At 37.7% G+C, this 14297-nt stretch overlaps 2 protein-coding genes across 2 annotated transcripts; one reads left to right on the top strand and one right to left on the bottom strand.

The window, feature by feature from the left end:
* Positions 1-3978: 3978 nt before the first annotated feature.
* LOC124214653 (phospholipase A1 member A) lies at positions 3979-6955 on the bottom strand. The gene is made up of 2 exons (XM_046617154.2): positions 5751-6955; positions 3979-4908 (listed from the first exon to the last, which is right to left on the bottom strand). The coding sequence occupies exon 1, from the start codon at positions 6914-6916 to the stop codon at positions 5879-5881; it is 1038 nt and encodes a 345-aa protein (XP_046473110.1). The 5' UTR covers positions 6917-6955; the 3' UTR covers positions 3979-4908; positions 5751-5878.
* Positions 6956-11210: 4255 nt separating this feature from the next.
* Positions 11211-11846, top strand: LOC138190604 (zinc finger MYM-type protein 5-like). Its single transcript, XM_069134352.1, has one exon. It carries the CDS (start codon positions 11211-11213, stop codon positions 11844-11846), a length of 636 nt encoding a protein of 211 aa, XP_068990453.1.
* The last annotated feature ends 2451 nt before the right edge of the window (positions 11847-14297 follow it).

Here is a 14297-nt window from a genome sequence, read left to right as displayed (position 1 = left end):
AAATCAATACATGATACAACATAGAACATAAATAGAAAAGTTAATGACGAAAAGTAATCAATTTTCTATTAAATCGATTATTTTTTTCGGATGAATCGAGTAGAATCGATTATTTTTCAAACTCTATCAATCGACACATTCGATTAGTTTTCCTCGCGATCGTTTTTTGTTTCCTGCTCGTATAAAGGACGCATTGCAATATCAATTTATGCGATTAAAGTATCGATTATTATCATTTTCTTACATACTAATTACCAATTTGACATAATAAGTGAAAAACACGTGAATATTTTCACCTAAAATTGAAAAATATTTTCAATGAAACTACAAATTATAGAAATAAAACTTTTCCGCTATTAAGACTGCATACTGAAATTTACGAGATTTTGGTTTCGAATGCGCCGTTTAAAAAAAAAGTTACAAAATATTGGATTAATCGATTCATTTTTACCAATGTAATCGAATCGTGTTCGATTATTTTTAGCTTAGTAGCCATCGCGTTTAAAACAAAACGCCCGTTTTATTACCAAACCTTCAAGCAGCCTTCCGAAAAATGGATGGATGCCCGTGTAATATAACCATTGTAGAGAAATTATTTGACAGGTGAAATAGACGCTCTGTTACTTGACCTCGACTAACGTCTTCGCATTATTCAAAAGCATCGACTCGAACACGCACGATATTCCCATTTATCAACGCGGCTTCACGAGACCTCATTTATACGACTACTAAAAGCGAATTTTCACCCTCCTCACCCTCCTGACCGTGAATATTTTTTACTCTTCTCTTCTTTTCCCTCCTCCCGACATCGTTTTCCCAGAGATAAAAGTGCGGAGTCGTATCTCGGATAGACCCGGCCGGTGTTATTTAATATAATAGAATATTATAAAATAGCGTCTCTAAAATGTCCATCGAACAAGAATGTAATCTGCGGAGCCTGTTGGTGTGAAATTAGGCAAATAAGTTACGAGCAAAAGTGGGCGAAGATTTCAATACACTAATAGACCAGTCAAATAAAATTTGAAAATGGCAAAACGGATTGAAAAGCCAATTTTTTTAGGACAAGTAGAGGCTCATCTGAGATGCCCAGAAACACCAAAATCCAAAAAAATTTCATTGTGCATCGGCCGCCATCTTGAAAAACAGGTAATCCTCGACATCTCGGCTTCCATTAGTCAGATTTTCGATTAGTTTTTTTTAGTTTTTTGGAGCAAAATATTGTCTACAACTTTTATTGCAAGTATTTTTTGATAGCTGAGAATGAAAATTTTTTACGATAAAAAAAGTGCCATCAATTGATGTCTAATAATGTTTATTGTCAATTATATTGCCCCCTTTCGATGTGATCAATAAATTTTTCATATAAAAGTTGTAGAGGACTAAATTCTGAATAATTTTTGTGTATACGATTTTGCGATTACTTGAATATTACCTGAGATAGAGGGCGTCAAAGTTGTCTCTGTCCGCATTCTACCTGTAAAGCTTACGGACACAATAGGCGCCGGAATAGCTGCATATAATCGTCGATATCTTGGCTTCTACTGTTGCGATTTTATTCTTTATTTTTCAGTTTTTCAGAGAAAAATATTTCCTACATCTTTTATTCAAATGATTTTTTGATAATTGGGAAGAAAAAAGGGTTACGAATAATATAGTGCCATGAACTTAGGATAAAAAATATTTATTGAATGAAATTTGCGACCCATGGTTCCTTCCTGACTTGTGGTCCCCTTTATTAGTAGAATTTTTTAAGCCAATACAAAATTTTGACCTTGAGTTTCGGGGTCAAGGTCAATTTTGCGGATCCATGTTGGGGGGTAATCTTTGCCGAACGTGACCTGGAGAATCACCTGACGAAGTGGTGACACATAATTTTTATACACCCTGTACTTGGCGGGCACATTGTTGATGAAAATCAATTTCGAATTCCAAAGCGACAGAGTAATCATGGAGTTTAATCCATCGCATCAATTCGCGGAATAATGGTATGAGAATATAAACTGTACATGATTTTACGGCGTGGGATAATATTTATTTAATCACGCAGAATAAAAACTCGATGCTTTATGGAAACAGTATACTCGATTGAATACTTTACATGGCACAAGCAGCCAAAGCTTTGATATGTCCAATTTACCTGCCAATATCTTATCCTTGCTAGCTAACTAAAAAATATTAAAATTTTTATCAACCATGTTCGAAGATGCTTATAATAACGTAATAAAGGACAATATAAGAATTGCATCGAGAGGAATTAATGGGTTCGCCGTGCGTAATGAGCACACGCGGTGTCGAAGAAATCTCACAGCAAAAAAGCGAATATATTTGGAATCGAAGAGCTTCTGTTTAGAGTCTGGAGATTGACTACTATTATAGTAATATTCGCTGACGTCATGACGCAGCAATCTTCTTCGGTTGTAGATAAATAATTAAACATTTGATGACTCAGATGACTGAATATTATATCGGCGTCAGCCGTGCCAGGATGTATAAGGAGTATGAAGATAACTTCGTTACAAAAAGTATCCATTTTTTGAAAATCGTCGCGTGCGAGTGTACAGGAGTGATGAGGTGCAGGCGCCTTCGGCGCACATATGCATTCCAAAATTGAAATTATACGATAATAGTACTGTTCAAGGCTAACTGATCGATAGACTGAATCTCATGAAGTCCTCAATTCTATAAAATATGCACTTAAACTACAAGAGGCAAGAAAAGTAACAAATCTGATACGTTAGTAACATTAAACAATCTGTCATCAACCAGTCGTTCCGATGCACAATTCCTTTTGTTCAAAAAAAATTCAGTCCATTGATAGATGGTAACAGATATTCTTGGAAACGGAATTATTACACGGGATCACGCACGTCACGAACAAGTGTGACCGTTTCGATAAAAAATATAAAGCGAATGTGCCCGCCAAGTACGTAGCGCTTGGAATGATGTTTCGATATCACCACACGAAACAGCGAGTTCCGACTTCACGACGTATACCTACTTGCTGAGAGATCGTAGGGCTTGGGGTTCTTTCCTGATTTCACGACAGAGACTGGCAATATCTAAGTTGTTCTTGAATTTTTATTGTGATTTGGTTTCGATAACTTGGCGGATTTTTTTAAGTTTCAGATGTTTTTGCCCAGATAATATTTGTCTGGGAGGTACAGTGACAATTTTAATAGTTTATCATTTTTGTGGTCAGGACAAAATGATTTCGTGCACCCCGACTAAATTTTTTTTATTGCGATGCTCAGCTTGGATTTACAAAAGAATGTGTCTAATGCGCATTATGTTGAAGTTAGTAACGTTACCGTAACGATTCGTGTCTAGGAAAAACCGTTATTTCGCGATTTTGGAACTGTTTGAAGTACAGTAAACTGTAATAAAACAAAACATACTCAAGCATATTTTGGAATTTCAGTTCCTTCATAATTATTATAAAAATGAGAAAATAGTGATTTTTTCTCAATGTTTCGTTACTAATCTTCCTTTCACCACTCAACTGCTGTAATATCTTGATATTATGGAGAATTAAAAAAATCCCATTATTCATTTCTATAATGTTGATCATAAGTTGGAAAATTATTATGATTCTACTCAGCTGGCCGAAAAATTTTACAGGTGAAAATCGTTCCTTTCGTGTAATTGCTCCTCTTTATCAACTTACAATAAATAATTCATTCATTTATTTAATTATTTGTTTATTCACGTAGCTATTTGTATTCATTTTTTTTATATAAAAATATATAGTCGAGTGTGTGGATCATGAGGCTTTACTATCTTTGGCCCCTGAAAGCAAAAAGATCGAACAGCTGATTCGAAAAATTGGTGTGAGGGCCAAATTTCAAAAAGCTCTACGAACCTGTCCAATGATCACGTCAAGTCAGTTGGAAATTCAATCACCGGAGACTTCAGATACTATTTTTATGATATCTTCAGATTTGTTGAAAGATAAGGTACGATTCAGATTCTAAAAGTTAATTTCATACGAATGAATAGAAAATATCTATTTATTAGTTAAGTACGGTGACAAATGTTAAATTTATATACACGTTTATGATGGGAAACGAAGCAACAATAAGTTGAATAATGCATCTTGTAATGACATAGCCTTCTGGAGTCGATGATTTAAACTTTTAAAAGTCTCCCGCATCCCCCTCGTCTTCTTTTTCTGACGAAGGCAACCAAAGTAGCTTTAAATTCATGAAACCTATTTAACCCGCAGTTACACAAAGATAGAAGATACAAGCTTTAGGTGCTCCTTTCCAAATCAACAATTCGTAGTAAACAATATTTTGTCATCTTTCTTTGCTGTTGCGAATATTAGGAAAAAATTTTCAGCTGCAAATAATGAGTTATGATGAATATAGCATTTTTCAAGTGTCACTGCCTTTCGAATGATTTCTTGAAATTTGCTTCTGAAGTGGGTTTTACAATTCAGGGAATCTTTTATTGTCCAAATTGTCCAGGAAGTGTATTTTATTGAAAATTGGCTAATATCATTGAAAGCTCGATGACGTATCACTGGCTTTGGCTAGTCTGAGTGATTATAACTTATTAATTGATTTTTTCAACCTATTCATTTACATCTATTTTTTCATCACTTCTTAAGAATTAACACTTGAAAAATCAGATACTGTCTGCATAGTCAAACCTGACGAAGCAATCCCTTTCACTATCTTCACACCGAGTCCCACAGATGATCAAATCATGCAAAGGCAAATAACAAGATTACAATCCATTTAATTATTGGGTGCACCATCAAATCTTGATATTGATCCTCAACAGGCAAAACAAAATATTGTATGCGTTGCTGATAGCATTAGTAATGTTAAATAAGATGAGCAAGTGGGCAAGCTTAAGAACATTGAAGAACTTCGCAAAACCATCTTGTACGAAGGTATTGAGGCCCTGGAAATCAAAAAAATTGCTAGTTATATTATTTGATTCTTTATATACAATTGTGCTTGTTCCTGTCACATATACAAGCAAAAGTATGTCATACTGAACCATGTTTAATAATACAATAAAGATATGTATCTTATAAAGATTTATTCATCCGTTTTGTCATTTTAACCCCTTTTTATGAAGACAACCACATTTTTTGTATGCATCAAATACTAAAAAGTTATTGTATTTGGTAGCATGAACAATATATCATTCTGTTCTAACAGCAAATTTACATCCTGTAACTAGAACCAAAGTATTTTGTTATTGTAACAAAAATTCTGCAAGTGCCATATTTTGTTATACTTACAAAAGTATTTTGTCAAAGACAGTTTGTTACAATCACCTAATTCTACTGTTGTCCGTACCAAATAAATTGGTTACGGGTATCAAATTAAACAACATTTTTTTGCATACAAAACAAAAACTTTTGTTGACTGAAAACTAACAAAACTTTTTTGTTCGGGTAACCAAACTTTGGTAATGATAACAAAACTTTTTTTTGAGTGTATGAACTGCCATGTATAACTATATACCTATTTATTCATTTACAGCTGTTTTTCCCGGGTACAACAGTGATTAAATGTAACACAAGAGACACTTTTCAGAGCAAATAGCGGTATTCTCGCGCTATTGCGTATGCATGGTTTTCCCCGCGGATACACTTTGAATAATAAATAACTGCGTTCGTTCTTATACAGAAGTCCGGATATAACGGACTCCAGTCCAATCGAGAAATATGAAAGGCGGTGACTGGTCAATTACTTCAAATATGCCGAGAAATCGCTACGTATCGTTAAGTTTACCTGCATTGCTATAATCTGCAGAAAGTTTCCACGTAGAACTTCGAGAAAAACGGTACCCCTCATATTTCACACATCGCCCGTAGTGCAATAATAACAGTGCGAAACCGATTTAACCCCCCTCCCCCAAATCAGACGCAACATCTCTCATCTCCTCTAACGTGGCCGTTCCTAGGACAATAGGGGGGATTGACGCTGGTCAAGCAAAAGGATCCTCTGACATTTCTCGGCGTATGCTGTCCCATGATCAAGGCACTCCCACTTCTCTGTATGATTCTTGGCCCAGCAGGACACCATCTTGAACAAGGTTCCGCCATGAGCTCAGTATCCCCATCGATGCTGTGGGCCATGTAACAAACCACCCAGACGTGACTGCAAAGTTGATCATTCCGTCGGTTCTCGCAGAAGGGCTGAAGTTTTCCCCCGTTGACACAAAAGTCGACATGACCGACTCGCCCCATTTCTCCATAGTAACCGGCGTTAGTATGTATCACTTCTACAAAGTCCGCATCGCCGCTGTCAAGCCTGTTGACTAGTCCTGGCCTGACCAACGGTCGGGCGGGGTCGAGTCCGACGATGGATCGGAGTCGAAAGAGCAGATAATTCGCCATAACTCCGCAAATATGCGCACCCAACGAATGTCCCACGCACGTCGTCCTCTCCATCGAAAGCCCCATGTTCCTCAGGGTTGTGAGGGTTCCAGCGAGGCACTTTGCGACAGGGCGAAGGTTCGCGACTGCGGCCGGGTAACAGGGTGCGGCACAGAGTGCCCCCCAGTCGACCATGAAGACGTTGTAGCTTCCATTCCGTAAGTAAGCGTCTCTCAATACTGCGATTGGTAACGTATCATCTCCCCCAGCATAACCGTGGATGACAAAGGCATTCTCAAGCCTTGGATTGTAGGGCTCGCGTCGAAGCCAATCTGACTGATCAATCTCCAGTTTCCGCTTCGGATGTCCAGGTGCGTATAGGAAGACGTGCACGTCGGGGTCCGGGCAAAGGTCTCGGTCGTTACCTCTTCTCCAGGCACAGTCATCCTTGTCATATTCTGCCGCTTGCCCGCTTTGAATTGCCTCCCGAATCGGTCCCTTGGCGGCTGAAGTTTCCTGGATCAGTTGAAGAATCGCAGCGTGACACATCGCCGCAAACAAAACTTTCGAGGTGCGCATGATGGGACCGCGTGTGCTGAGGTACTGTTCGAGTCGAGGCCGTTTGGTGACTAAGTATGGGGACCGCAATTACATCGATTTAAAATCCAAGCCGGTACCATCGTACCGTTTCACGGTACCGTTTGACCCCTTCCACGACTTGGCAGCTGTTGAGTGTCACCTAGGCGTTTTCTCTCACGTATTACATAGGTATAGCTATTTACATATTATTTCAACCTTTCGAAGAAAGCAAGCCCGATATTTCAGACATACTTCAAGGTCAGAGAACCAGCGTTTAAATATTTTAGATAGTCTGTTGCCTTTCCGTTTCATTTCACAATTTGTTTTACGCAACGAGCCAGCATGGGATTGATATTCAGATATTAGTAGAAGTTGCTCAAGAATATCAGTTGGATACAGTCGAATTCATTCGATAGCTAACATAACTTTATATATTACGTTGGCTCTATACTGAGTTTAATATATGCTCAATCTGGTCACTTTCTACGGAAGAAAGGATTTGGCGTTGCGCAATGTATACGTTTCAAACCACTGGCCTAGGCAATGTATAACTATATGTATATTATGTATAAGTACATGCACGCATGCACACATGCACGTACACACTATACATATTGTAATATATCAGTGCGCAATTTTTTTTTGCCCAAGAATTTCTTAAAACATAATCATTTGAGTATTCTAATCATTATCGATTATGGTTTGGAAACAATTTAGTCTGTAAAATGGCGCCGCCTTCAACGTCAGTATTTATACAAGTTATTTACAATATGGATAATGGACTCGAACTTTCTAGGCTGTTACAAATACTAGCTTTCGTAAAAATAGAATCACTGTTGGGTAAAAGTAAAATACAGGGAAAACGTGAATGCGGCACTTCTAAGACTTATTGACGTATACATACAATATATGTATATATATGTATTGTAACAGACAGCTGTTCAAGAACGCATACTATCAACAATGCCCGTGACATACTCAAATCACGACAACAACTATAACGGACAACTGAACGAAATCACCATCGACACTGACAGTGACCTACATAAATCCAAAATAATAAACAAAGACGACGGACGTTGACCAACGCATACCAGGACGATGACCCATAACAGGACACACAAGTAGGGGAAGGACGTCGACAAGGTAATCTGGCAACAGCTCCGGGAGAGTATAAATTGGAAGACCACGAAGAGCGGTTACCAGTTGACCGGCAAAGCGCCGAGCTGCATTATATTGAAACGAAATGTTCCTCGCCTAGAGAACATTATCGAATTAAGCTTCAAGTTTAGGGAGAGGAACCTCAAGCAAAGCGCTTAGTTTGAATATTATAAAGATATTATAGAATTAGAGTCCACGATAGCCCGGGACCTCTAAAAAGAATTAGCAAAGATAGAATAGAGCCGCTTATTTAGAAAACGTTTGAACTGTAGGGACCATTTTATTATTTCTTTATTTTTTATTTTATAATTTTGTTCTCTATTGTTAACTTTAGAAACCAAATCGCTGACCACGGACGATGTCAAATGTATTTGAGTTATCGCTATTAAAGCAAATTTATTACCTAAACATGCACTCGTTGTCGTTGTCAATCATATTTCTCTAACAGAAAGTTTCGCCTTGGATAAAGGAGGGGGGGGAAGTAAACCAACAGCCAGCCAAGGTAATCCCTGGTCTGGAGGATTGGCGGTGTTTAGGGTCAGTAACCTACAATTAATAATAGGCAGGCGACTGTTTACTTCGAGTTCGCAATTAGAAGGGAGTACTGGAAAGCTCGTATCTCCGATTAGGTGACATACGCCTCTCTCACTTGCCTCAAGCTGGAAGCAACGGCCGAACAAGCCCTTGTCTTTCCGAAGGGCACAACGGGCGGAGGTGCCTGTTCACATATCAAGGCGGCTTTGGTGATACCTAAGTCCGCATAGTTCGACTGACCAGGGTTTTTGGGTCTGATAAGCTGATCCTGCTTTTTACCCATCAGAGGCGGTTCCTTATAAATATATTCTTTCATTGAAAAGTGACAAAGAACACACAATAACGGGTTTATCTCATAGGCTCTGGCCTCAAGATAAACCGCACCAGTTACAATATATATACCACCCTAATATATATATCCTAAAGTTTGTCCCACGGCGGCCAAAGTTTCTACATTAAAATAACATGTAAGGTTTTCGTCTTCGTGTTCATTTTACATGTTACTCGGCTGCATCTTATGCTATCGCTTCGTAATTAGGCTGGATTTGCATATATTTATGATATATGCTCTTTAAAAGTGTCCACGGTATCTTGACTGTTCTTGAACCGTTTCCCCGGGATAAGTATTTAAATTAATATTTTTTGCTTTTCTTGAGTAATGAACGGTTAAATTCTGAGCAAAAATAATTATAAAGCCGATCTACGCTATAAAAGTAGGAAAAACGTGGCTGAGTTATATAAAAACTCTATGCCATAAGGTGAAGTTATAAAATAATAATTAAGAAAAAAAATTAAATTCTATATTAGAACGTTAAGAGAAGTACATAAATTTAATTCCAATTTTTTTATTATAATTATATAGTATAAGAATTACGGTGGGAAAAAACTCTAAAATGGAATAATTTTTTTGAAATTCTTTTCTATCACCCTGCAAGTTTTGAAATACATCGTTTGAAGATCTGATAAAATTCTATCAAAATTGTCCATACGTAATTATTTTTGCTGAGAATTTAACCGTTTATTACTCGTTTATAACTTGGACGAATTATTTTTAATATATAAGCACAGTGGTCACTAACTTCAAACTCCTATATATACACATATATACATGTAAGTCTCTATCGTAGAGACTTAACAATTATGATTGTTTGACAGACTGAGAGAACCAACACGTGCTGTTGCAGTGAATAATCACTATAATTAAAGACATATTTAGTACAGTATATGTATTTTTAGCTCGGAAAAATTTTTCCATGCCCGTAGAGCGAAAAAAAAATGTGAAAAATTTTAAAAATTTTTTCTTCGTGCTTTATCCAAGGATTGCATGGCTAATAGTGCTTCGGAAAATTTTGAACCAAAAAATTCAAAAACTAGAGTTTTCAAGCTTCAAAAGCTTTGTTTTTTTATTTCTTGCACGACCATTTTTCACTGAAATACAGCCTGTTGAAAATCACCAAAAAATTTCGAAAATTTTGTTGTTCCCTTAATTTTTGCGAGAAGTGTAAATAGTTTTTGGACTTATACTAAAATTGTGTCATTCCAACAGTATATTTTGGTCACAGCTTCGGACTGAGCCTCTGAATGACAACACTTTTATTGATGTCCAAAAATATTTAGTTGCTGGTATTTGACCGTATGTTTAGCCATATCGACGTTTTTTTTTATCAGTGTACACAAAGATGGAAGGCCTTAGAAACCATTATCCCATCTAGCCAAACTTGATGAGATTTTTTTTTTACAAGTTGTGCCCTCTGTGAACCCATACGCTGAACGTCTAAAACCTCAAAAGTTTATCCATGGCACCTCGCAACAAAATTTACCCGTATAAAGATTCTGATCACTCAAAGTTTGAATCATGGAGCTGGATCTTTGCTTACTAGCTCACTCCAAGTCCAAGCGTATGATTTTCACTTTGCTCTACTAGAGACAACAGATACTAGTACTGGGTTATTCGGTATTTTCGCTGCCACTAGTACTAGTTATCGTACACGGTGGAGAAGAGGAATAATCGTTTCCAGGGTCAGTCATACTTACCGCCGGCCTCTTGAAAAATGCCTCCAGTTTGTTAACTTTTCTTTACGACATCATCTTGCTTCTCGGTCTTTTCTTTCGCTCGCTTTCTGTACTCCGCTCCGCTTAACTTTTTCCGCCCATCACTCATCTTGCAGTATCAAATACTTAACACCACTCTTTAAACTGTAATATATATTTAATCGGAATAAAACTTACTAATCGAATCACGAAATTAACACAACTATTTTAGCAAATCATGCACTCTCGTTATTAGTTTTGCGCTGAATACTGTCTTTACTAACAGAATGGGTTTGAGTCGAATTAAAAGATTTTCGAAGAGCCAAAAGTAAAGAGCAAGCTCCAGCGGATTGCAGCACGTTCACGCAACATTGTATGTTGTTATTATAGTTTTGAAGAGTGTTATTAAGTATTGGATACCACATTGTATGTTGTTAATATACAATGTTGGGTCAACGTGCTGCAATCCCCTCGCGCCTGCTCTTTGCTCTTGGCTCTTCGAAAATCTTAGTTTGTAAAAAAAAAAATTAACAAATTGGAGGCATTTTTCAAGAGGCCGGCGGTAAGTATGACTGACCCTGGAAACAATTATTCCTCTTGTCCACCATGTACGATAACTAATACTAGTGGCAGCGAAAATACCGAACAACCCAGTACAAGTACATGTGGTAACCAGATCGTCCAGATCGTGCCCACAACAGTTCACTCTAACTGTACTGCCGAAATTTTCGTGGAATCGTTAAAAAGTGAGAAAAATGAAAATGATACGCTTGAAGTGAGCGAAGATCCAGCTCAATGGCGTATAAACGACAAGACCAGGAACTGGATAGCAATGAATGGAGTACAACAAAATATGGATGTTGATTTTTCTCAAAGCCAGCGCATATACGAAGACCACACGCGTTATTTATCGAAATCTTTGTTTGAACGGCAACTCTTGGATGGAGAGAAAGCTCACCGAAGCTGGTTGATTTATTCTCAAAGTACTGGTCGAGTTTATTGCGGGCCGTGTCTTGCGTTTGGTGGTGGGACCCAGTTCGGCAGCACAGGATATAATGATTGGAAGAACGCTACCAGTCGGGTGGCACAGCACGAGAATTCCGCATCCCATAAGTTATGCATTTTAAACATGAAACAGAGAGGAAATGTTCTCGGTCGTATTGATCAGCGGCTAACAGCACACCTCAATGACGAAATAACGTAATGGAGGAACGTGTTAAAACGCGTAGCGGCAACCATAAAAGCTCTAGCCTCACGAGGACTACCATTCAGAGGTCACGACGAAAAGTTTGGTTCGCCAAATAACGGCAATTATTTAATGACTCTGGAGCTACTGGCTGAATTTGATCCATTCCTGGCTGACCATAATTCGAGGTACGGCAATCCGGGCAGTGAACGTACGAGTTATATGTCGTCGACGATCTGCGATGAGTTTATCAAGCTTACGGCCGATACAGTGCTCCGTATTATTGGAGTTTACTCCTTAAGAAAGGATTTCAGTTATAGGGCCCGGTACGGAAAAAATATGAGGAGTAAAATCAAGTGTAACACGAAAACTTGAGGCGTTATAGAAAGAGACAAACATATATATTGAACGTGCAAAAGAATGAGATGGAAACATTACACAGCGTATCCTATACTCGGGGTCTCCTCTTTGTGCGGTGCTTCGCACTCTCACTATATAGTTCACTACCTCTGGTCTGAGAGTTGAATGTGTGCGTATGTTTGTACGTGTGTATTGTGTGCCTCCGTATAAATTTATAAGACGTGACGTTATCGGGTCAAAATATTTCAAAATATGGAAAAAATTAATTTAGATGATATTGAAGAAGAATCCGAACAACACATGGATGCGGTTAATTTGTAAGCTTCTCGTTTATATTTATGAATAATATACATTTCAAATACGAACAGCTAGATCTTTTATTTATTTATTTATTATTATTATTATTTTTTGATTAATTGATTTGATATATTTTTTATATTTATATAACTAGGGGCTTCGCCTCTGCGCGCTTCGCGCGCCAACCCCATCTCGGCGCTACGCGCCTCACTATTTCCTTACGCATTGTCTAGTAGACAGGCGAATTCCTTCATGTTGATTTGATGACAGGTCTGCACTTGCTATCCACTTCAATTCCTTCTGTGCTTACTTTTCTTTTTTTCATCAATCTAAGCTTCCATTCGTTGGTTGAAAATTGGTGTTCCTTCTCTATTGATATCGATCTATCTCCTTGACTTGCTGAATTATTTTTGCTACCGCTCTGCCCGTTATTCTCCAAAATCACCTTCTTTATATTATTTTTCTCTCTATATTTGTGTTGCTGTTCACTCTGCAAAACACCTCTTTCTCTTGTGGTTAACATAGATCCTGGTCGTCCTCTTCCCTGGTTATACGAATATTTGATGGATATTATTCTATGGCTTATTTGCTTCTTCGCACTTACAATTTTGTTTTCCTCTTTCTTTTGTGATACTTCCGACCATCCACCATCTTCATCGCCTTGTCTGCTGCTTGAAACTCCCCCTTTCTCCATTGTCATCGTAAATCCTGGCTGTCCTTTTGACTGTTTGGTGATATATTTAGATTTACTATTATTTGATTGTTACTTTTCATACTTGTTACTCACTATCTGAATTTTATTTTGGTTCTGCAAGACATCAAAGTGTCCACTGTATCCGTCGCCGGTGAAGAGTAGCGAGAATTGTGTTTCATTTTGTGATCCGATCCGGTGTGGATGAATTTGTTCTTCGCGATACACGATTAAACATATCTTAAAAATGTCCGCAGCTGCAGCTAATTCTGCTTCTCCCCCGTAAATTCCATTTTCATTCATATGTGATTTGTAATCACCAGGTGACCTAATCACAGCACCGTTTGACTCATTACCTGTAATAAAACTCGCAAATGTAGACCAATTATCCACTATATTTGAAACGATACTCAGTCTCACCTCTGCGTGTCGATCTTGAGTGCCGTATACACGATACGCCAACGCGCGAAAAAGACAATTCCCGTCGGGAATCATCTTGATAATTTTCGTTTGCATGTTCATTTTTTGCGCGTCAGAAACGGATACCTATAAAGATATTTGTCAAAGACTGTCATAAACAGCCGATGACAGCTGTCAAAGGGTTTGCTAGATGCTTTTTGTTTTGTTTTCGGGATCTCACCCCACCGCCAACTTCATGCGTATACTATTGTTATTATAATCTTTTTTATACTATTGTTATTATAGTCTTTTTTTAATATTGTCATTATAATCTTTTTCTACCTGTTCATTTGTTTGAAACTTTTTTATTAGATACCGAAGCGGAAAATTAAGAGAGGAAAAAGATTTATTTTGTAACGAAGCTCTCCTTTCAAAGTCTCGAGATAGACTGTTTTTTACAATAATGAAAGTTGACGCAGCAACCTTATTCTTTTGGAAGACATAAGCGGTTTATAAACGTCTTTTATCTATGATGACTACTAGATCATTGAAAAGGGGACAAAACGGGTGATTTTACCCTTTGTAACATTACTCCCCCCCCTAGGAAAAGAGTCGACCCGACTCGGAAAAGATAAACAATTACAAAAAAAGTGATCTAGCAGTCAGTGCTCGAAGGTGAGTTGGAGCTGTGACTCTGAAAATTAAAAGACTCCCTTTTTACT

Source organism: Neodiprion pinetum, chromosome 3 (assembly GCF_021155775.2).
Source record: "Neodiprion pinetum isolate iyNeoPine1 chromosome 3, iyNeoPine1.2, whole genome shotgun sequence".
Lineage (NCBI taxonomy): Eukaryota > Metazoa > Arthropoda > Insecta > Hymenoptera > Diprionidae > Neodiprion > Neodiprion pinetum.
The sequence above is the reverse complement of the archived record's forward strand: the minus strand, read 5'-3'. Positions and strand labels throughout refer to the sequence as shown.

Excerpts from the sequence above, each read along its gene's own strand:
- LOC124214653 (XM_046617154.2), bottom strand. The coding sequence starts at position 6,916 with ATGCGCACCTCGAAAGTTTTGTTTGCGGCGATGTGTCACGCTGCGATT.
- LOC138190604 (XM_069134352.1), top strand. The coding sequence starts at position 11,211 with ATGACTGACCCTGGAAACAATTATTCCTCTTGTCCACCATGTACGATA.